The sequence below is a fragment of the Falco peregrinus genome, chromosome 9 (genome assembly GCF_023634155.1).
Source record: "Falco peregrinus isolate bFalPer1 chromosome 9, bFalPer1.pri, whole genome shotgun sequence".
In the NCBI taxonomy this organism is placed as follows: domain Eukaryota; kingdom Metazoa; phylum Chordata; class Aves; order Falconiformes; family Falconidae; genus Falco; species Falco peregrinus.
This window is the reverse complement of record NC_073729.1, coordinates 27343670-27366201: the sequence shown is the minus strand read 5'-3', so window position 1 is coordinate 27366201 and position 22532 is coordinate 27343670. Positions and strand designations below refer to the sequence as shown.

Here is a 22532-nt window from a genome sequence, read left to right as displayed (position 1 = left end):
TTGTGCCAGCAATTATACTTGAGCTTAAACAGCATTTTCAATCTCATTTCCTGATATTATAGCCCCTTTTGCCCTTCCTTGCCCCTTTGTCTCGCTCCTGCTGGTCTCCTTTCTATCTACTGGTTACAGCAAACATTCAGGTCTGTTCTCTGTCCAGCTGGGATTGGTGAGCCTGATGCACTGCTAGATGCTGTACAAAAACGGGCTGCCAGGGTGTCCCGGGTTTTCTTGGATGTGTTTTGTGGAATATTCAAGGGAATAGTCATGGTCTAAGATTTCCTACCTGGCCAGCTGTGGAGTGGCTGCTATGTCTTATTGTACCATGCTACTCTGTGCTGCTGAGATTTGTGTACCTATTTAGCATGTTCAAAGGCAGAAATACAGGTGTCCTCTGAAGACTTCTACTGTGGAAATCTGGATGCCTTTCGAAGTACAAGGTCTTGTAGGTTAATTAAAAAATAGCAAAAATCAGAACAAAATGTTCACACTATGTAAAATCAAAACCCATCCTAAATACTTAATTTACCTTTTTTAATTTAGAGGCTGAGGAAGAAACTTGACTGGATTACATCTGTTGAGTTGAAAAAAATAAAAACAACATACAAACCTTAGAAAAAGATAAAAGAAAAAAAAAGTAATAATTTTTCATTTGTGCCTGATGGGGTTGTGTTGTGTTTTTTTTTAACTGTTTGCAAATCTTCAGTGTAATGGTTTGAAACCCAGTCGTGTCATTTCTTTACGCCCACACACAGAGCTGCAGTAGTGCAGACACTGTAGCAGGCAAACCATATTACCAGCATCGGCCATTAAAACTCTTCCTACACCAAGCGTGGGCTGACTTCACCCCCTCCTCTCTTTGCACACACCCCACCACCCACCCTTCAATTTTCAAATGCTTAAAAAAAAAGAGAAGAGAAAGACACTGAAAAAAGAAAACAGGATGCTTCTTTTGTTTCAACGCTGTTCCAGGGACCCGAACCTCTCCACCTGCCTGTGAATTGGCCACCTAAAGGTTAGCAAGTGTTTTGTTATCATTTTATATAGACAGAGATATAACTAAATTTTAGGTGGTAAGAGAGAAATTTTAAACTTATAATTCTTTCAATGTGGTGGTTCTTTCAGTTAGCAATGAGCAAGATTTTTTCCTAAAACACAAAGCATTTTAGTACTGGCCCCACTTCTGTTTTTAAGAGGGCTTTAATCAGTATTTTTTCACCATTTAGTCTAACCTCCTAAACTTTAAAAGATGGATTAGGGTTATTATTTTTCTGTTAGAGCAACCTGTTGATTACAGACTGCTGGCTGGAGGTTGTTAACTCTTTCCTAACAAGGGAAATGCACAGGATCAAATTAGATGAAAGGACAAAAGAATGGAAATCCTTTGAGATTTTTAGATTTTTTTAAGCACTAACAATCCTAATTTTTTCACTGTGAAGCCAATAACAGTGTTACAAAACCAACAGATATGTTAAATATGTTTCTTTTTAGAAAGAAGTGAGGTAAATTTAAAATAAAGACATAGAATAAATCAGAAAGCATTTCTTATGACTGAAGCTGAGAAAAGTAGCAGCACGAGAAGTAGTATAGGAAATGTTCTCTGAAACAAATTGCATGAAGAGATCAAAAAAGCCAATACAATGTTTACTTACACACTATAATATATTTTAGCTAACAGTGTTCTTACTGATTTAAGCCTTTTGAATGTTTTCATTTATGGATATTCAAGAAAGGGAGAATCAAAAAGATAGAAAACTGTATAATAATGATCAAAATGGTGCTATTCTAGAATGAAGGAAAGGTATTACCGATCACATTCCTCTTAAAAGGTTTTAACACTGCATTCTGGTACAGTGTTTACAAAAATAAAAAATAAAACAATTTCTCTGATATTATGTAATTGTGGAAGTACAGTGTCAAACATATTTGTCCTCAGGGATGGCACAAGAATTTCAAAGTTCAATCAGCATGTTTTCTAGTTTTTTTGCACTTTTATAACATAGGAAGCAGAGCAAAACTTCAGGAACAATGACTTCTTAACAAGCAGCAAGATTTCCCAAAGTCAGAATCTGAGCAAGAATTGCTATCATTGAAAGATTATGAGCGTTTCAGAAAATCAGGGAATTATATATTTTCAGTCTAATTTTGCATGGCACTAAGGCTCTCACCTTGGCCAGTAAGGTTATAAGCAGCCTGCACACTGGTGGTGGAACTTGCCTTCTTGTAAGATCAGACACATCCCTTAAGAACAAGTGAAAAGGTGGAGTCAGTACTTCTGTTATGAGACATTTCAAAGTATGAAGTCAAATTGAGAAAAGAGCAAAGGCAGAAATAGTTTTTAAGTAAAACAAGATTAACAGTCATTTCTGGGCTAATCAGGAAAGGTGTCAGTTCCATTTTGCTAATTTGAATTGAGGACTAGAAAGCACCAGCATTAAGGTACACTCATAAACACTTAGGTCAAACAAGTAGTTTAAACTGCCTGCCCAAAATTTATTTCAGACCCTATGGTTCACTATTACTTTATTGTACTAATATTTAAGTAGAAGTTTTGTCTAGTCAATCAAGGGAGTTCTTCGTACACACTGGCACACTGTGCTAGCCACCAGTGGTAGACTAGCGACTGGAAATGCTAATTCCAGGATCTGTATCTTCTGCTGACAGTGAGATATTGTGTGCTGTTCTCAGCAGCATTGGCCTCATAAGAAAAATTAATAGTTAACGATCCTATAAGATACTTTCTTTTCATTTAAGGTTGCAAGGTACTGTAAGGTACTTTAAACCATGTAGTTGGCAGGATCTTTGAAGTCTATCATTAGTATATTAGTATATTAGAAATCCTTATTAGTATAGGTATTACTCAATTGCACCTTTGACTAAAAATGACACCTGGAGGTGTCTTTGAAGGATGCAGGGTTTCAGACCCCTGGGAGGGAGCTCTTCCCGCAGATTCCTGGAACCTAGAAATGTATACCAATGGTCTGTGGGTCTGTCGTCTCAAATCCTGATTGAGACATGAATTGAGAGTGAAGTGCCCTGTAGCACCACATACTCCCTTGCTGTGTAGTACCTGACAGTACGCTTATCTTCACACATAGTTAAAATAGATATTTTGCTGTATATTGAGCCAACTGAAGTTAATTGATTTTTTCTGAGCAGGATAATATTTTTGACTTAACTGAATGTAAGTAATCTTTCATAGAGATTCCAGCTTAGGAAGTGACACCCAAAAATAGATCAGTTGAAAAGAGAAAGCAAAAATCACTTAAATTTCAAATAGAACTAATGCAGCGTAATACTGGTCCTCTGTGTTAAGTGTACAGTTCAAATTACTTTCAGCCACTGCAGCAACCTGTTCATCCATACAAATGGGAAGGATCACAGGATGCTGTGGAGTCAGTCTGGCTCCAGAGTCACTTATTCAAGATTTTAGATCATGCTTCAAGAGATTCTGCTAAGCCCTGAAACCTGTCTGATAGTGGCAAACATTCATGCAGTCACTTGCTCTAGTTGTAACTTGCTATATTTAGGTAATGCCTCTAACTCAGGAGAAGTCTGCAGTTTTAGCCTTTAGAATTTGATATGTTACTGAGTATTCTAAATAATGATTTAAAAAACTTAAATATGTTTATATAAGTTGTTACTTAGTTCCAGCATACTGCTGGGACTATTAGTACTGTTTAAAACAAGTGTCCCTTTTAAGTAAGTTCACCTTATCTTCAGATAATAATAGTCTCAAAGTGGAATAAATTATAATGGACTTCAGGTATGTGATAAAACTGAAGAGAAACTGATTTTGACTGGTTACTTAAAATGCCCGTAATCATCTGTTTGTATGGTTTGATTCGTGCCAGGATTCTGTTCTAAGACGTGCATCTTTTTGTCTCCATTAGTTTGTTGATTGTAGCATGCAATAATCTTCCAGAAGATCTCACCTATATATAAGAATCCATTCCTTTAGGAAAGTGTCTCCCAGCAGAGCTGACACTAGTTGCTGCATATAGTTTTACCCATATGGACAGAAGGAATCTGCAGATCAGCAGCATGAGTCATTGAAAAGCAGTTCACAGTGTCAAGTAGTTTTCTAGATTGGCTGATGTTAAGCATTTGCAGTGCCATTACCAATTACTGGGAGCATTTCAGGGAATAATAGAAACTCGAAGGATTTAAATTAACAATACTAGGCCCTGTTAAGAGCTTTTTTGCCCCCTGAATAACTAAATAACAGGCAGGAAAGACAGGAACAATAAGAAATATTTCTACACCTCCAAAATTAGGTGCCTACTAAAGCAGGGTCCAGGAACAAACTGAAAGCAATACAAACAACGGGCAAAACTCTCCAAGATCAATAAAGCTGTGCAGGATGAAAATCCATCGACACCTCTGGTGTTAGTCCATCATCTGAATTACTACAAGAAAGGCCTCCACTGCAGCGGGTATCGGACAGTCATTGCGTTACAGTTTCCCCACTACCCAGTTTACACCACACAGGCTCCAGCTGTCTGAACTGGGCAGGTGCTCCCCACAGCCAGATCAAAAGCCACACCTTCCAAAATGCAGTGTGCCTAAGGAATTTTTACAGGCCAGATATGCTGATTTTGTAATATTATAGGGAATGCATATTCCACTTTGCGATTTACCTGGTCTCATAACAGTGGAGGAAGTAGCCATTCCAGTCCATGTTGTAAAGAGGTGTAAAGATGTAAAAAGCATTCTGTGATCCTTCCCATTTGTGTGGATGAACAGGTTGCTGCAGTGGCTGAAAGTAATTTGAACTGTACACTTAACACAGAGGACCAGTATTACGCTGCATTAGTTCTATTTGAAATTTAAGTGATTTTTGCTTTCTCTTTTCAACTGATCTATTTTTGGGTGTCACTTCCTAAGCTGGAATCTCTATGCAAGCATAAGGAACTGCTGTGCCCCACCCCCCCACCCCCGTCCACCCTGGCTCTGCTGACTGCTTTACCTGAAGGCTCTTCATGAAGCCAACCCACAAACAGCATCTCTTAAAAAGATCTTTTTACTTCTCTTGACTGTCCCCTATGCTGTTCTCCCTACAGCTTTTAACAACTTTAGGGAGGTTTGTTGAGCGTGACCTAAACACTTGTAACATTCCTGAAGTATTTTCCCTGCTGGTTACTGCTTTCCACCCCACCGCAGGGCACTGTTAGAAGCAGCTGGTGGGTAATACCCGTGCTGGGTAAGTTTAACATTTCATATGTAGCAAGTATCTTCTCTCCACCACTGTTTTCTTTTCCAACACATTTTAAGAGAGAGCTTTACTCTAAAGTTATAATCAAATTACCCTTAGGGGTATAAAGAAAAAATTCTACCATTGCATCAGCGTATGTCACTGAATGGCACAACATAATGCAGTGTACGAAACACCTGCGTTTCAAAGGCAGCTGATTCTGCTTGTAGGTTCCTACATGAATACTGATACAGGATACGAAGAGACTGAAATGCTACTTCATTTTCTTCTGTTTCATCTCTTCCTGTTTTTTGAAGGTTGTTACTGTGACACCAATGTAAAAAAAAAAAAAAGAGAAACCCAACTTCCTACTTCTAATCTGTTTCAAGTCTTTGTCCTTGTTTCTGCTTGCATCAAGTATTGACAGAAATGAGACTTTTGCTGAAATGCCTGGCTCAATAAAAGGTACGTGAGCTAAAATTATTTACAGACTAGAGGATTCCACTTCTGTATGCTTTCTGGCATTACATTTAAGGTAGGGACTTCTAGTATAATATACCATAATTATGTATGTTCAGAATGTTGAAAGGCTGCTTCTGTGTGGTACAAAAATAAACTCACTCTGCCATGTCTACAGATGATACCTGGAGACCAAGCCAGGGGATTGAGCACTGCATCTGCTTAAAAACAATGGTGCTCCTCTCAATGGTGTGTCAAAAAATTCTATGTAAGTGCAGGAAATAAGTAGTTACATGTTTAATGATTTTATTAACAATGATGGAGAGTTGCCAGTGCCTTTATACATGCCATGCAGAAGACAAAAATCTTTAGCTTGTATAATCCAAGATTATTATAATAGTGCTGATAAAATGAAGCAAGTTTTAGAAAATGTATTTGGAATTCAGGAAAAAAATTATATAGAAAAAGAGGAACACATTGGATTTAAAATGAGTTTCTACACCACCCCCTTTTATAAGAATACTTTATATTTGCATATAGAATAAGACAGTCTCTGCTACACTGATTTGTTGTCTGACACTACTCCACTTTTTGACTTTTCAGTGTTCCACACACTTACCTATGGCGTGTACCTGAAAGTATAATTTAAACCAGGAGCATAAGAATTGTATTTAAATGGAATTTTTGTTGACCAGTTTTGATAGCTAAAGAAACTAATTCAGAAAATGTTGGACTGGCCAAATCCTGGTTTTAGTTTAATTTATTGGAAATTTTTCCTTATCTAATTAGGATAAAGTTTTTATACTAGTAGTTCGATGCCACAAGTTACAAATTGAGCTCAGGACATCAGGTTGATGCTCAGTACCACAGCCTGGGGGGTAACCAACAAAAGAAGTTTTTCTACTTCAGGCAAGTACTTCCCAGAATTAGCCTTGGGGTAGAATTACTTTGAGAGAAGCTATTTTTGTCAACGTACAATGAAATACAGTGGCTTTTTTTGGTAGAAAACAACAGATGTGAAAAGTATGATCGTATTTGCCAGAGTAGAATACAAGCCACAGAAGTTTCACTTGGGAAGAAAGTATCCTTTGTTTGCTGTGAAAAGCAGCAAACTACCACAGCTGGTAGAAATGTATCATTAAACTCTTAAAAGTAATGAGCTTGTGTATCACCATTTAGTTTAATTGTTGAGCATTCGTTAAAACTTTCCTTTAAATTTTCTGTAATCAATTAGGTATTTTCTTTGTAGAACATTACACAGCACTGAAATGATTCTCAGAATAACACCGTATTTTGGGCCCTAGAAACTTAATAGAATAAGCAAAATTACACAGAGAGTCTGGTAATTTGGAACTACAGGATTCGTATTAAAAACATCTGTCCACCACTAGTCCTACTAACTTACAGGCTGGCCTTGAAGGGCCCAGCAACTCTGCATGCACATGAGGAGATTCAAAGAGAGAACATAATTTGTGACACTGCAGCAGGCTTATCGAGGTGGAAATATAAATTCTGTGTTTCCACATTTTTCTTTGGGGGAAGGAGGGGAGCATAGATACTGTGACTTGTTTCGTATGATGTGGTGCTTGTTCGATGTTCTAGCTCCGTGGTATTCAGACTTCACTTCTCTTTGAGCCTTGTCTCTGTAGCATATTTTTGTCCCCTTGACACTTCTTTATTTGCACATCTTTGGACAAACTACTGCATGCTTAATATCATTGGCTTATGTCTTATCACTTGCTGCTGTTTTCATTGCATGCTGTGTTTAAATTGCTATAAATTAAGGTGACTGTATAGCTTAAGAACCATCTTAAATGGACTTGAAATGTCTATAACCTCACTTTGCAAATTAGAGAAATCTACTTTTATCCCACAGTGCTAACCACACTGCATAATATAGATCATAATTCCTTTAACAAACCATATTCTTTTAACATTCTTTCATCAGTATAGTCAACACCTGTATTATAAAGCCACTTAAGTCATCATTCCATATAGAAATGTCTGAAGTGGACAAGAGAAGTGCATGCTTGATAACAGTTTTATTTATAAAATTAATGAGAAAAGAGGACAGGCAAAATCTAACACATTGCTGTGCTCAGATCAGGTCTTTTTATGGGTTGTTTTCTGGGATTTTTATTACACTCAAATCTTCGGGTGAAGGCAAAGAATCCCACCAGGCACTGATACCTTTCCCATAAACGGCCCAGCCCTGAGATCCCTGCAGTTGGTAGCAAGTTTCTCGGTTTCCTCAGTGGCTCCTCAGCAGTTTTGCTGACGCATGTAATGCACGCAGAGAAGCTAATGGCCTTGCTCATGACCAGAAGGAAAGTCAGAGAACACATCCCAGGGACTGCATTGCTGATGTTTTCTCCACTTTTCCAATTCTTGGAATAAGCAAAGCAGATCAGAGACAAACTGGAAGAAACCTTAGCTGTGAAACAGAAGTTGCCAGCCAGCCACAGAACTTCCAGAAGTGGTGCAGTGAGAAGTGCAGAGTAATAGCTACTGGGTTCTTGGTACATTACTTTTCTGTTGCTCAAGGAGCCAGTTATTTACAGTTGCATTGTGAACTACATGTAGGGATGAAATCATCAGTCAGATTAAAGGCAATACCCTAATATACAAAACTTTTTCCTTTGCAGAAGACTGATAACCAAGAGGGTTGCTTTATCTTTCAGTTTCATTTTTTCCCCCGATATACTTAATATGAAAACTACCTGAATTCCTAGTCTATTTGTTAAGATGCTAATTACATTTAGTACTGAGCACGTAACTTATTGACCTCAACCTGTTCCATTTGATCATTAATAGAAAGTTATTTTCCCATTTTTTCATGTGATGTAGGTCACTTGTTTTTAGCTGTGAAGTAACAGAACTTTGCTTGAATCTCCATCCAACTTTATATCAACTTACCAGCTTTATTAGCTGCTCTAACAGTAACTGAGGAATACTCAAAAACAATTGCATGTATTATTTCAAAAATTCTCAGTAACTACAAGCAACAGAGATTTTGCTTTGAAGACCAGTAACATTGTATGTGTGTGTGTGATATGGTACCCGTCCAAATATCAAACAACATTTATAAATAATTTTTTTACTGTTGTTCAGTAATGATTACCTGTTAAAATGGTCCATGGAAGGTACAGAAGCACCACTACAGATTATGCAGTGAGGCAACAAATTGCAGATTTCACACTTAGCCACTGATTATTATATTGCAGACGGGGTTTTTATGACGGTTTGCACAAGAACCGCCTATTATTCATAACAGCCAATGGATACAGAGCTGTGAGAATAGCTGAGTAAGAATGTGAATAAACATTCACATATCTCCTACTTTTCACCCAAACTATAAAAGAGGTTATGCTGATGCCTCTATCCACTCTTCCAAAGATAATTTTAAACTATCTTATTTTAATAGCTTCCTAGTTTGTTTCTAAGAAAGAAAAAGACAAAACAAATTTTTGTTAAAATAAGTAGTCTGTACCAGCACCAACCCTGAATGTATTTGGACAGATTTCATAAGAATAGGTTCACTTTTTCCAAACGCTGTGTCTACAAAATGTTTTCATCTGGCATCAAAAGCATCTAAAAATTAGCAGTATACCATAATACTGCCTTTAATTAGACAAAATTCATTAGGGCTGCACAAAAGACAGCTTTAATTTATTCCATTATTTTCCTATGATACCATCTTTTCTGCTTTGTCCATATTTATGTAAATCTCACTTGTAAAACATCAGTTTCATTTTGTTCACCTACTTTCATTTTGCATCACTTATTGCAATGTGTTTAGTCTTAGCCCATTTAAATTGGGGAAACACAGATAATAACACAGCCATGTTTAATGTCCTGTGTTTGGAACAGGTTGCTCAAAGAAGCTGTGAAGTTTTTATCCTCAGAAGTTTTAAAAACCAGACTGGATAGCACCCTGAGCAGCCTCACCTGACCTCAGTGCTAACTCTGCTTTGAGCAGGTGTTTGGGCTAGAGAGACCTCCTGTGGTCCCTTCTAACCCTGATTGTTCTCTGTATCTATATTAACATTTATAAAGGTAAATTCTTAAATTAAAAAACATGGTACAAATATGGAATGGGAATATGGTTCAAGAAAATGAAACAAAATCAAAATCAGAAAAAAGAAATCAAGAAATGAAACAAATATTATTTTTGGGATGCTGAGAGCCTCCACTTGCAACTCTGATACTCAGATGTAGTTTTAATACTTAGTACTTATTGTAGGTTTTAAGTGCAATGTTTAATGTTCTTTACACTGTACCAAATTTTAATTCCTAGCTAAGAATTGAAAGATGAATCAATTTAATTGGAAAATGTATTATTGTCTGTACAATGCCTGTATACAAGATACATCATATTATTAACTGCTAGCTTTCCCAGTCCAGCAGTTTTTGAAAGTATTTTTGTTTTATTTTGCTATCTGAAGTTTCCTACTTGTTTTGTTTCCCCTGCCTTACAGATACATGAGCATATGGCAGATAACTCTTAAAATGGAGGCACAGAAGCAGCCTGGCTTTACAGCTGCACTAGCAGATCGACCAGTCCCAACCTCTTCCCTTCAGCCTGTGCAGGGTTCTTCAGATCTCAGTCAAGGCAGTGTGATTCCTCAGCAGGAACAAGCTCTGTCCCAACCTGTGTACCTAAAAGCCCTTACCATACCGCTGTACCAGCCCGTCCAGGCAGGATGCTTTCAGCCAAACAGTCAGTTAGTGACTGGCAGGAGCTGTGTGAATCTCGACAGCAGTAACATACCTCTAATCCTGAACCGACTTGTTCCTTCAGAAGGCACAGATCAGCCTCAGCCCGTTTTTCAGAAACAACTCGGGCAAACGCTAACACTGAACATAGTGAGCACGTTACCAATTTTATCACCGCCCAATTCTTGTGTAAATGCATCTATTGGAAGCCCAGGAAAATCAAAAAAAGCTGGGAAATATATCTGCAAACACTGTGGACGAGATTGTTTGAAGCCAAGTGTCCTTGAGAAACACATTCGCTCGCACACAGGAGAAAGGCCCTTTCCATGCACCACCTGTGGTATTGCATTTAAAACTCAAAGCAATTTGTATAAACACCGAAGAACTCAAACACACGTCAACAATACCAGACTTCCCTCAGACTCTGACAACAGTGGTGTGTTGGAGCAAAATGAGAAATCAACAGAGAGCATCACCTCACAGCAAGGCAGCAAACTACTTAGTAGCACCTGTGAAGACAAGGGGATGCAAATGAAGCAAAGGAGTTCAGAGACCAGTGCTGTAACAGACACCAAGAGACTTCATGACCTTTCACCGCCAGCAACAAGCAATTCACCATTTGCTTCAGAAAATCAAGAAACAACAAATCAGTCCCTTAGTTCAAAGGCTAATCAGGGGGTTCCTGAAAGAGAACCTCAAAGTTTATCATCTCCAGGAGCTTTGCCAAATGGTCAGTGCCAGAGAGAGAAGATACAGGAGCAAAGAATTGCAACTGCCAATAAGCATATTCAGTTGCAAAGGCAGCAGGCAACCTCTTGGGAAAAACAGTGGGATTATAAGCCATTTGACTGCAAGCTAAAGAAGTGTGAGAGCACTGACTCAGGGTATCTGTCACGCTCTGATAGTACAGAACAACAGATGGCATCATCCAGCCCGTTGCATAGTCTCTATGAACACAGCACTGAACTGGAAAATGAAAACGCCTTCAGCAGCTTAAGGTGTGCCTTCAGAAGCAGCGCCAAGCCAGAGGCAGCTGAGAAAGCTACAGCCTTGATGCTCGAGAAAAAGAGGCTGGAAGAACACATTTCAAAGCTTATCTCTCATAACAAAAGTGTGGTGGATGATACCCAGTTAGACAACGTCAGGCCCAGAAAAACTGTCCTTTCGAAACAGGGCAGCATTGACCTGCCAATGCCGTATACATACAAAGACTCTTTCCATTTTGACATCAGAACTTGTGATGTAAATAGGAAAAAGAATCTCTTCCTTTGTTCAGCAAAATCTACCTTTGCACCCCTAGAAAAAGGCAAGCCAATGTTTTTTCATTCCGTTCCCACCCAGTTCTCCACAACGATAGACACCACACCAGTTACACGGAGCAACTCCTTGCCAGTTGTGGAGGGCACAAGAATGGTCCGTGACAAAGCAGGTTGCTCAAAGCCTCCTTCTCTTACTAAGCAGTCTGTAAATACAGGCACTGCTGGTTTGCTGCCTAGCAACAATCTTGCTGCAAATTCGGTGGATTTTCCTAATAGCCATCCCCGAGCTCTAGTCAGACAAACAGCAGTGGATGATGTGCCACTAAGTAATGTGGCTGATCATCCTCCTCTGTCAGAGGAGTTGCAAGGAAGTCAAAAGCTTGGGGCTGGAGAGGTAATCAGTGCTAAAAATAAGAAACCCAGTCAAAGGAAGTTAAAGATGTTCTCTCAAGAAAAATGGCAAATGTATGGAGATGAAACGTTTAAGAAAATCTACCAAAAAATGAAAAGCAGTCAAAATGCCAAGAAAATTAAACAAAGGGGGAATAAGATTACAGATATTACAAGCTTCACTCCTGATTCAAAGGAATCAGTCAGCAGTACTGAAATTACTGAGGAAAGAGATGGCAGGAGCTCTGTCACTGACAGTCTCTCCTCCCTTGTGACGACAGGTTTAAACACTGGTAAATCAGAAACCTGTGGTAACAGTAATCGTATCCTACAGAATGTGTCCCCCAGGAAAACTGCAGAGACCTTAACCTACCTAATGGAGACATCACATTCGGTAAATGCTAGTGCACGTACCGTAACGAGCAAAACTTCTAAAGAGCTTGGTGGCAGTGACACGGAGAAGTACACAGCTGGCAGCAGCACAGTGCTAGCTCCAAGCAGTTGCGAGCTCAGGCTTCAAAATGTTCAGTGTCAGCTGAACACTAACAGCAGGAACAATGACTGCTTGCCAGTACAGAGTACCAAATGGGAAAAACCAAGCCCTGGGAAAGAATCCAGTCCATTGGAATCAGATTGTGAGAGCACATCAAACAATTATGGAAACCATAGCAGGAATAAGGAAACGGGCCAGCATGCCCTGATGCCCCTGTGGGTCCATTGCAACAACACAGAAGCTGCAGGGAAATCCCAGACTTTACCGTCAGAAAGAAAAAAGCTGAAATTTGAAGTGGAGAAGACACAAAACATTATTTCAAAGTCTTGCCCTAGTCCCAGCAGCAAAAACAATGCAGAAACTGATGCAGACAGAGTCTATTGCACTAGCACTCAGTGTCTTCCCGCAGCACCAGTGAAATTCTCCAGAACTGCAGAAGAGCAAAAATTAAGCAAAGGAATTAATGAATCCACTGGAGGCACTGAGAATGTAGAGTATATGAAAACAAGCGAACTCTCCACAAAAGCTCTTAATTATAGTGATATTAACCTTCTTTCACATGCAGCAGGTATCTCAAAAGCTTCATTTGTGGCATTTTTAGGGCCTGAATTAAGGGGAAGTGATTGCAGCTCTTTTGCCTTGCACAATGCAACAGATGAAGATGTCAAAACCTGTCTTAAGAAAACAGGAGCGAAAGTACCATTTTCCAATGACAATGCTGTTGACCTGCCTTCTAAAATTCATCATCTGCAATCTGGTCATTTAAATTCAGTCCCACAACAAAATGCCTTTTCTCCAAAATATATCCTTAAATTGCCGCAAGACAGGAGAGCCTCAGATGTGTCACTTGTGCTTAGTTCAGAACAGAAGTTTACACCTTGCACATCTGTGACAGACGCTTTAAGCAACACCCCCTGCTCTTCCAGCAGTGGATCACTCAGTTCTCCTTCTAATGATGTGTTTTGGTCTCCTTCAAAAGTTGAAGTGAGACAAAAGGCCAGCAAAGGAGAGCTACGATGGAATGTACATGCAAACTGGAAAACTCCAGTATTTTGTTCACCAGTCAAGTCAGAAACAACAAATACCTTAACCACAGCAGATAACAGCTTTTATAACCAAACCTGCAGGCAGCAGGATATTGTAAGAGATGCTTGGAAAAACAAACAGAACAAAAATAGATTAAATTATCAAAGGCAAACAGAAGAGAAGTGGATGAGCATAACTACTTCCTCTACACAGACCCCAAAGAAGAAAATATGCTTTACTTCTCTGTATACAAGTAGTTTTTTAATATCAGCTGACATTAAAGAAGAGAGAAAGGTTTTACATCATCTTTGCTCAGGAAGTGACTCTTTGATAATGACATCAGCTTCTAGCGAGGGTGCGGAGCCAACCGTCATGGGAGGGGACGCAGGTGGAAGTCCATTCATCCTTAAGGACATTTCACCAACACTGCAGGACATGCAGCATTTTCAGAGCTCAACAGACAACCCCACTTATTTTTGCCATTCCTTCGGCACTTATTATTGCCACACTCTCACCACTCACTGTAAAGAATTCCCAGTGCTACCCCACAATAATCTGACTTGCTACTCTGGAGGTTTAACAGTATCAAGCATGAAGAGCACCTTCCCATCACTAAATGCTGAACCTCGATTAACTTGGTGTTGTTTAACAAGAAGCCTTCCTCTGCCTGCTGAGCAGAAGGGGAGTGCGGACTCTGCTTATTCCTCCATGCACACCTGCCACAAGGAATCTAGCAATGAATGCACACTGTCAAAGTACGATATTTCTATTTTCAAAATGAAAAATATTAGCAAGACTGTGGCATACGGCTTAACAAACAGGAGTTTAAAGACATTGATTTCATCCCTTTCTAAAGGACAACAGGTGCAGGAGGTAATGTTAATAACCCTATTTCCTTTCTCAAGAGGGTAATTGTCTGACACCCCCCACCCCCCCACCCCCTTAGAAAAATAAAAGAACTATCTAAACTATATTTATGGACATTTACAGACATTTTTTGATACAGAATTAACAATTTAGTTTTTTATAAGAGAAGTTACATTCATTCAATGCATGAAAAATACATGCTTTTGTGCAAATATTTGTTTCTTTCACTTGAGAACTTCAGTAGGAATGCTGTCTAGTGAGAAAAGTGTATTTCTATTTCTTGATTTTTCCCCTTATGAGTATACTTTATATTCTTCTGTATTTATATCCTTCTGTAACAGCGTATATATCTCACTGTTTTAATTTTAAATGAATATTTGAATTAGAGTAGGACTGAAGTAGACCGTTAATGTCAAGACTTCATTATGCTTGGAGGTACTTGGAGTCAAAGACAGACTATGTACTGGATCTCTTATCTTTTAGATACACTGAAATATCAACCAAAATTGCATTAATATCCTGTAAAGTGTTTAAGGCTTGGAAGGTGTTTTAGGTAAGTGGAGGTAGACTGGTCTATCTGTACAGATCCTAGAACAGCTCTGTAAGACTAAGCTTATTTTTTATATAGGAACAAGAACACAAAAGAACATACACTATTTCTATATAGATCCACAAAAGCAGTGAGTTGTTTGATTTTATAAAAGTAGATGGACAAATCGATTAGAAAAAACTAACAGACAAATTCTAGGAAAAAATCAGAGTTGTGCTATTTAACTGCTATGTTATTCAGTGCTATTTAAAAAGAGTGTAGATTTCCAATCTCTCAGTTAATGTGATTCACAATTTTCATGTACTTAACTTTTTCCCAATATTTTCAACAGTTAAGCTCGGCAGCTCCTGGTGGTGCTTTCAAAAATATTTCAGAGCAAAAGCAGAAAACAGTTGTTTGCAAAAAGGAAAAAGTCTCAACAAAAAAACTCAAGAGGAGCCACAAACAGAAAAAGATTAAAGTCACCCCAAAATGGTAAGGAATATGGTTTTCAGCTTGCCTAGATACAGACATGATTTTGCTAAAAGGGTGTAAAAAGTCCAATATGAAGTCACCCCCAAAATCCAACCTTGTCAAAATGAGGGGAAAAAATAAATTTCAGAAAGAGCTATTCCCAGACTGCAAAGGTTCCACAAAGGTGAACTATAAAACACGTCAATATATTGTGTGTTATCAGGAACAGACTTTTCTAAGCAGACCAGACATATACCAAAGAAAGATGATGACTGGCCAGTTGACTCTTATTATGCTTGAGATATGATTCTTATCTGTCAAAACTGTCAGCAATTACTTTTGTTTGAAGGGAACCAAAATACTTCATTTTTTAATCCTGTTACAGCTAAAAGCAGTGTGCGAGAAGACCCTTTTGTCCTCAGAAGATCTATATCTTGAACTTGTATTCACAAGAGAATGCAGAATAAATATCAGGTTCTGAGACAATCTAACAAACCCATCTAGTTTAAAGGATCATTTGGTTTAAATAAAAAGCAGGAAGAATTTGAGTATAACACTGTCAAAGGCACATTGTATCAATCAGTGCAGTTTCTCCTTGTTTAATGGGAGATCGTATCAGTGGAAGATTTAGCCTCTAGTCTTTCAGGAGTGTGGGGCAGCAGAATGTCTGATTAATTGCTTCAAGAAGAAACACGTTGTGTGCATACAACCTTCTGATTTTATTTCATGACCAGAATCAGACAGAGTGCCTTCCTTGTGGACAAACCAGTGTCAGTAACTCAATCACCATGACGAGTTTGGCAAGCAGTACTGCAATTTTGAAGAATCGTAAGAACAAAAATAGAAGACTCGGGTCTATGTTGTTCAGTCTAGTGACATTCTTCTATGACTTTTTTCTGGTTTGGTTTTTGGGTGTTCTTTTTATTTCATCATTGGTTTTTGGTTTTTTTTCCCCTGCTGCTCTCACAGTTTCTTTATTTGCTATAGCAAATAAGGACAGGGACTCAATTAAGAACAGGGTCCTGAAAGCTCAGGTCATACATATTAGTAGCTAACTGGCCAAACTGTTAATTATGAAATGTAATATATTTTTCTCATACACCAAACACCCGAATAAGCATGCCTTTTTAGATTTAGTCATTACTCTGTCTATAGTGACTGATTCTATTGATGTAGGAATGGGACCTGCCAATGTACTTTGGTCTCAGTCATGAAGAGTAAGATCTAGCTAGAGTAGAAAACAAAGCAGAGTTGGATTAGTCAGTGCCAGTTCCCTAAATAATTGAAATAGTTATGTTGTTCATTAGTGATAATGAATAGGTGGCACATAAGAAGTGAAAAGTAAAAAAGCCAACAACAGTGCAATCTCGGGTGATTCCTGTGCGATTCAGGTCTTTACGAAATACGTTATTTTAAAATTCCAGGTATAGGAAAAAGGATCTATTATTGCTGAACCCTTTTCTCTTAGCAAACCATGGATTTACTGAATCCTACCAAGGAAAAAAAATAATTAAATAATTGTGGGTCTCTTGCCTAAAATCCTGATTTTTTTTTCAGTCAACGTAAACATCTTCACAGTAGTAAATTGCTATTAGACTTAAACCTGATGATGTGTTATTGTTCTACTCTGGCTGCTTTTAAATCACACGTACTTGTTTACCCATTCAATGCCATTGGCAATGCAGGTACAGAGGGAGGCACGTGCATGGATATGCTCAGTTGAAAATGAGCCAACTAAGCAAGCGGCATTGTTTTCCAAATGGAACACTGGATGCTTTGAAAAAGGGCTGTTCATCACAACCCTGTAAATTTAGTAAGAAGTGCCATTCTCCTCAACCAAAGGTACAAGGTAAGTATTTTGGATATTTTTTAATGTATTGAATGTTTAATTTGTAAGAGAATGAACGCTAGCAGTATCTCTGATATAAACCTGTTCCACACGGAACTGCAAAACCACTTTTGTCCTTTAGCATGTTCCGTGAATAAAAATACAATAATCTTGCACATTTTCAGAACTGAATGCACCGTGACTTTCATACACTTACTTACATCGGTGAATTTGACAGTTAGGAGGTTTTGAAAAACACATAACCTTCCACTAGAAGCCTAGACAGTTTTAAGATGGATCTTTATCAGTTTTTGAAACAAGACAGTATGTTTGCAGTATAAAACAAGTTTGGTGTGATGACTTGCTTTCTGTGTTTCAATGACCAGCCCCCCATTTAAGTAGCAGTATTAACACAAATGATGTTTATGCCACAACCATCTTGGAAGCGGGCACAGTACCTTGGGCTTGTTCATAGCAGATATGAATAGCCGTTACTTTGCAGGACAGTAATGGACAATAAAAAAACACCCCAAACCAAACACGTAGAAATAAATGAGAAAATCTATCAGGCTTTGAATAAAGATTTATAGAAAAAATAAAAACATAGAAGCTATTCCAGTGATATGTTGTGAAATTTAGTAAGGTCTAGCATGGGGGGGAAGTAAATATCAAAGTAAAAGTTTCTTCAACTTCTTTTCAATAGAAAATTACCTACACCAGCAAAAAGACACACCTTGTTCCACCTCAGACAAGCCACTTCGCAGAAGGAAAAAAGAAGGAAAGAATAACTCAGGAATATCTTCCCATACTGAAAATCTAAACCATGTTAAACAAAAAGACAAAATGGATAAAAAAGTAGGTATTGTACCTTAATTCATGTATTACTTTCTGTTGAAAGAAAAGATATTGGTGAAACTTGAATTATATTCAGCTGGTTTGAAGTTTAATTTGAGACTACTTTGTGTCACAGCGTTTGTTTAAAGATGTGTTAAAGTTTTTTTGGGGTTAAAATATAATTAAAACTTACTTATGTTAGAATTAGCTTTTTTAAAAGAACAATTAAACTTGCATCAATCAAAAAGGATATTTCTTGTCCTTATTGTCGGAGGACTGATTAGCACTGATGTTGGGGGTGCCAGTAGATGCAGCGCAGTGTCCTGAGACAGAGACAGTAAGCTTGAAATCAGAAAAGTGAGGAGGGTGGTAATGGCCACACAACGGTGGGAAGAGCGTGTATCCAGCATCACAACTGAATTTCTTTAGCCCTTTTGGAAGGCAGTGCTGCTGTGGTTTGAATGCTACCAACAGCTGCATTAGTGAGAGGGGTCCTTAGACACATCTGCATGTGCTGCAAATGATGCTGTTGTGTGCAGTGTCAGCACAGCTCATGGCAGCATTCTGTGCTTATCCTAATTATACTTTTCCCTGGACTTCTGCCGGCTGCACTTGAAGACACAAAGTACTGAGCCAGACTGCTGTTATGTAGCGTGAGCACTGGTACTTCATGTAGCAGAAGCAGTATCATATTTAGGAATGTAATAAGTGATTTTATTTCCTGCATCTCTTGCCAATCCTCAGACATTGCAATATTTCTTACATATTCATCACAAAGATTTTCCCCTACACTGCACAAACACCGTCACAATATGTATATTAAAATATCTTAATGAAAAGAACATCATCCTGGACAATACATAAGAATGCAGCTTGAAACCCCTAAGTCCTATAATCTATAAATTATTGGCATGGTCTGTCACCTACCCAAAGGGAAAAAAAACCAAACCCAAACCTAAGGAAAAAAATACATCCTTTACTACGCCTCCCACAGACATTGGGAGAAAAAAATAGTTTTCTCATCAAAAGAGGGGTGAGTAACTTGGTCTGAAGAAAAAAAATAAATAAAAAGAGTACAAATATAATCAAAGTTGTATAAATAAAGGTTGATATTATGCTTAATTACTCAGTTGATGTGAGTTATAGTAGAGGTAAATTTTTTCTACTGATATAGTCAGCTTAGTTACCATTGCACTTTTATGAAGGATGGAATTTCTCTGGATTGAAATACTTAAATGTAAATTTTTTCCCCCTCCCTAATTTCTACAGGACATTTCTGGGCAAATCAGGAAACACACAAGAACAAACTTCTCATTTCAGAACATTACAGCTCCCCTGGAAATCTCTGTGACAGCTCATTCCTTTTCACCCACCGTCAATACAGCCGTGCAGCAAGTCAGCAGCGATGTGGAAATCTGCTGTTTAGTGACACAACCGCTTGTGCACCAGCGATCAGTACCAGGGGAGTCACAGCTAAATGTTCACAGTGACTCAATGGCATCTTCTTTTTGGTCTTGCCCTTCTGATTTTACAAATTCAGGCACAGGTGACAAACTTGACAGCACAAACTCAGAGACTACTGGTCCTCTTTCCTTACATCTAGAAACAAGCCAGGAAAACATACTAAATGTAGAGTCAGAGAGTCAAAGATTGGGTATGTTAGACCCGGTGATCCAGGCCTCGGGAAATGAGAAACCTCCAGCTGAAGAAAACACATATTCGCCTCCAAAAGAAAACTCAGCTCCCGGTTCCCAGCCTGCATGTTCACATTTATTTGGCTCAAAAGCTGAGTCTCTCCCTGAGTCAGTCCCAAGGGCTGCATTACCCAGTACTGCATGCACAGAGCGGGCAAACTTTTCTCAAAACATCCTTGACCTTCACGGCAGTGCAGACAAGAATGGAACCCACTTGCAGTCCAACAGCTCCAGAAAGCCACACAGAACAGCTACTACTACCACCTTTAAAAAGCCCCCAATTACTCCCAGGTCCCCGGAGTTCAAGACTTGCTCTGCAACGCCTTCCAAGACGTACAAAAAGAGAGGTTTAGAGATGATGAGGAAGCAAACCAGAGTTGAGTACGATGACACTAGCAGTGATGACGAAGATAGGCTTGTTATAGAAATATAGCAGATAGGCTGCTAACAAGATGTTTATATGATGGCCCATTACAGAAGGAAGTACCACGGATGTTTGATCTGTATTTCTGAAGCACCTTACAATCAGAAAAGCCATTCCTCTGTGCAATAGGCAGCATTCTCTTCTGAGGAGTCCTTTCTTTCAAGGACTCAAACTTTTTCAAAAAAGCTTATTTGAAGCAAAGAGGGAGCTGGCATCACACATTTAAGTGCAAGTGGTAAACTTGTGTTTATGAGGGGTTTCCAGCATTGTTAACATTCTTACCAGTCGTGTGTAATTCCCACAAGTGCTAGCTGCCAGTGGCTATATTATTAAAAGGCTGCAGTGTGTTTATTTACTACCAACAATACAATAACAGCAGCGTCCTCAGTACATGAGCTAAGATTTCCTGGAAGGCTATGGATGTATTCTCTTCTAGATACTCTTTTTTTTTTTTTTTTTTTTCAGTCACTGCCATCTGTACTGGGAGTGACACACTGGCATTAAGGGGAAGATCTGTTCCCTAAGTATCTGTGATATTGGAAGAGTCTGGAAAAATGCTGACCTTTTTCCATGTTGCACAAATGTTAATGCTTTTTTGTGACAAATGACACAAGCATGCTTTGCTTTGTGTTTTGTGCCTTTTATGCCAAGATTTGCTCAAATATTCTTGATTTCTAGTCGGAGAATATGGGTGTTAGCTATTGATATCTCCTTGTAAAATTTCTGACAAGGATTTTCACATTATATTCATCACATTGTGCTCCAACTGATGTAATCTGGAATGTTCCATTTTTATTGTAATCTTAAATTTAACTGCAATGATGCTATTTTATTGAGAGTAAAGAAGCTATATGGCATAGATTGCTTTCTTTTTTTAACAGAAAGTTTTGTGCTACGAATCCTAAAATTTACTGGTTTCTATGTGAATAAATAATGAGATATTTTAATTTGACCAAGTCTACTCACTTGCTTGATTAAACTGATCAACATTAAAAACATGCCACTTCTACATTATAGTCACATTCCATACTTCTTATATTGTGAGTTATACATAGGGTTTTATAGATTAACCTACATGGGATATTTGGAATTGCTTTTATTTTAAACATGCACAGGTAAGCTTATATAGCTCATGCTTACAAAGAAATCTAGTATACTACATGAGAAAAATAAATGCATATGTGCAAAAAGATGCCAAAACAGCTAACAGAGATAGAACAAGTCCCATGCAGTTCTTGTGTTTTCAGATGTCTTACAAACGTGCCAAGACTTGAGGTTGTCCATACAGAGCTTCACCTTTAGCCTCAAATTATTTTCATAATTTTATTGTTGGTACAGAATACAAAAATCATGATCAAAATACCAATTCCCCATTCTAATGTGTAAAAAAACCCCAAACCAACAAACTTAGGAAAAAAACCCCTATCTTCCACAATAGAGGATAAATCATGAAAGATATTTTTCCTTTTCTAAAGAAGTTACAATATTACATCAATTACACCAATAATTGGTATCAGGACTGCAAGGAAAAAAATTGAGGAATACTAGCTTAAGGAATTGTGCATTTTTATTCTCCTGCTTTACTTCTCATTTACCAAGTGCTGGGGCTTTATAACAATGGTATTACAACCAATCTGTTGGGTTATGGTGAGAATTTGCAGCTCAGACATACAGAACCCTGTGAATCTGTTCTTTTGCTACACTTGACGGTAAAACTGAGGTTTACAGAAGTCTGTCTGTCTCCACACACCGCACAATGAGGGGCTAAGGTGAGGTAGTGGCCTCCTGAGCTGGAGAAGTTTAGTATTCAGTGCTCAGCAAGAACAGGCATATAGGCACCAGCGACGGTGGACCACAAGGCTGTGTGAATTCTGTATTTTGTTGATTGACATAGAGATGAACAGAATGATACAGCTGTAAATTGTTCTTATATTAGACTTTTCTCCTTATCCTGTTAAATTATTTTATCTTAATAAAGATGAAACATGAAGATCTTGGTGCATGCACTAGTATATAGTTCAAGCATACTACCATTTACTGATTCTTAATAGCAATTACGCTAAATTTCTTAAGTCTTCCTCAAACCTTAGCAGAAGAACTAACATGTTACTCTGGAAACTTCTGAGTTAGATTACTAGCAAGAAAAATGCTGATAACATTACTAATACGGTAAGTTTCACTAGGTTTGGTATCACAAGGACAAGAAATGTCAAAGAAAAAACTCTTGAAATCTTTTTTGCTCTGTAGTATTTGTGCTCCAAGACAAACTGGAGAGGTATTTGGGTGAATCCAAGGCTCAAGAATTTAAACAATGTGAATACAAAGAAGTACACTATTATATCTCCAAA

The 22532-nt window shown here is 38.2% G+C and overlaps 1 protein-coding gene across 3 annotated transcripts; it reads left to right on the top strand.

The window, feature by feature from the left end:
• The first annotated feature begins 798 nt into the window (after positions 1-798).
• Positions 799-21136, top strand: ZNF831 (zinc finger protein 831). Of its 3 annotated transcripts, none has more exons than XM_055814511.1 (6): positions 799-1012; positions 10129-14407; positions 15283-15425; positions 17090-17253; positions 17936-18087; positions 19336-21136. In XM_055814511.1, exons 2-6 carry the CDS (start codon positions 10133-10135, stop codon positions 20191-20193), a joined length of 5592 nt encoding a protein of 1863 aa, XP_055670486.1. In that variant the 5' UTR covers positions 799-1012; positions 10129-10132; the 3' UTR covers positions 20194-21136. The 3 variants fall into 3 exon arrangements, with proteins under 3 accessions (XP_055670486.1, XP_055670485.1, XP_055670487.1); XM_055814510.1 differs by lacking the exon at positions 799-1012 and adding an exon at positions 5505-5656; XM_055814512.1 differs by lacking the exon at positions 799-1012 and adding an exon at positions 5628-5726.
• Positions 21137-22532: the final 1396 nt, after the last annotated feature.

What these genes read in the sequence shown, in the direction of transcription:
- ZNF831 (XM_055814511.1), top strand. Translation starts at nt 10,133, where the DNA reads ATGAGCATATGGCAGATAACTCTTAAAATGGAGGCACAGAAGCAGCCT. An exon ending in AAGGACAACAGGTGCAGGAG is followed by an intron (nt 14,408 to 15,282) that starts GTAATGTTAATA and finishes TATTTTCAACAG; the next exon opens with TTAAGCTCGGCAGCTCCTGG. An exon ending in TCCTCAACCAAAGGTACAAG is followed by an intron (nt 17,254 to 17,935) that starts GTAAGTATTTTG and finishes TCTTTTCAATAG; the next exon opens with AAAATTACCTACACCAGCAA.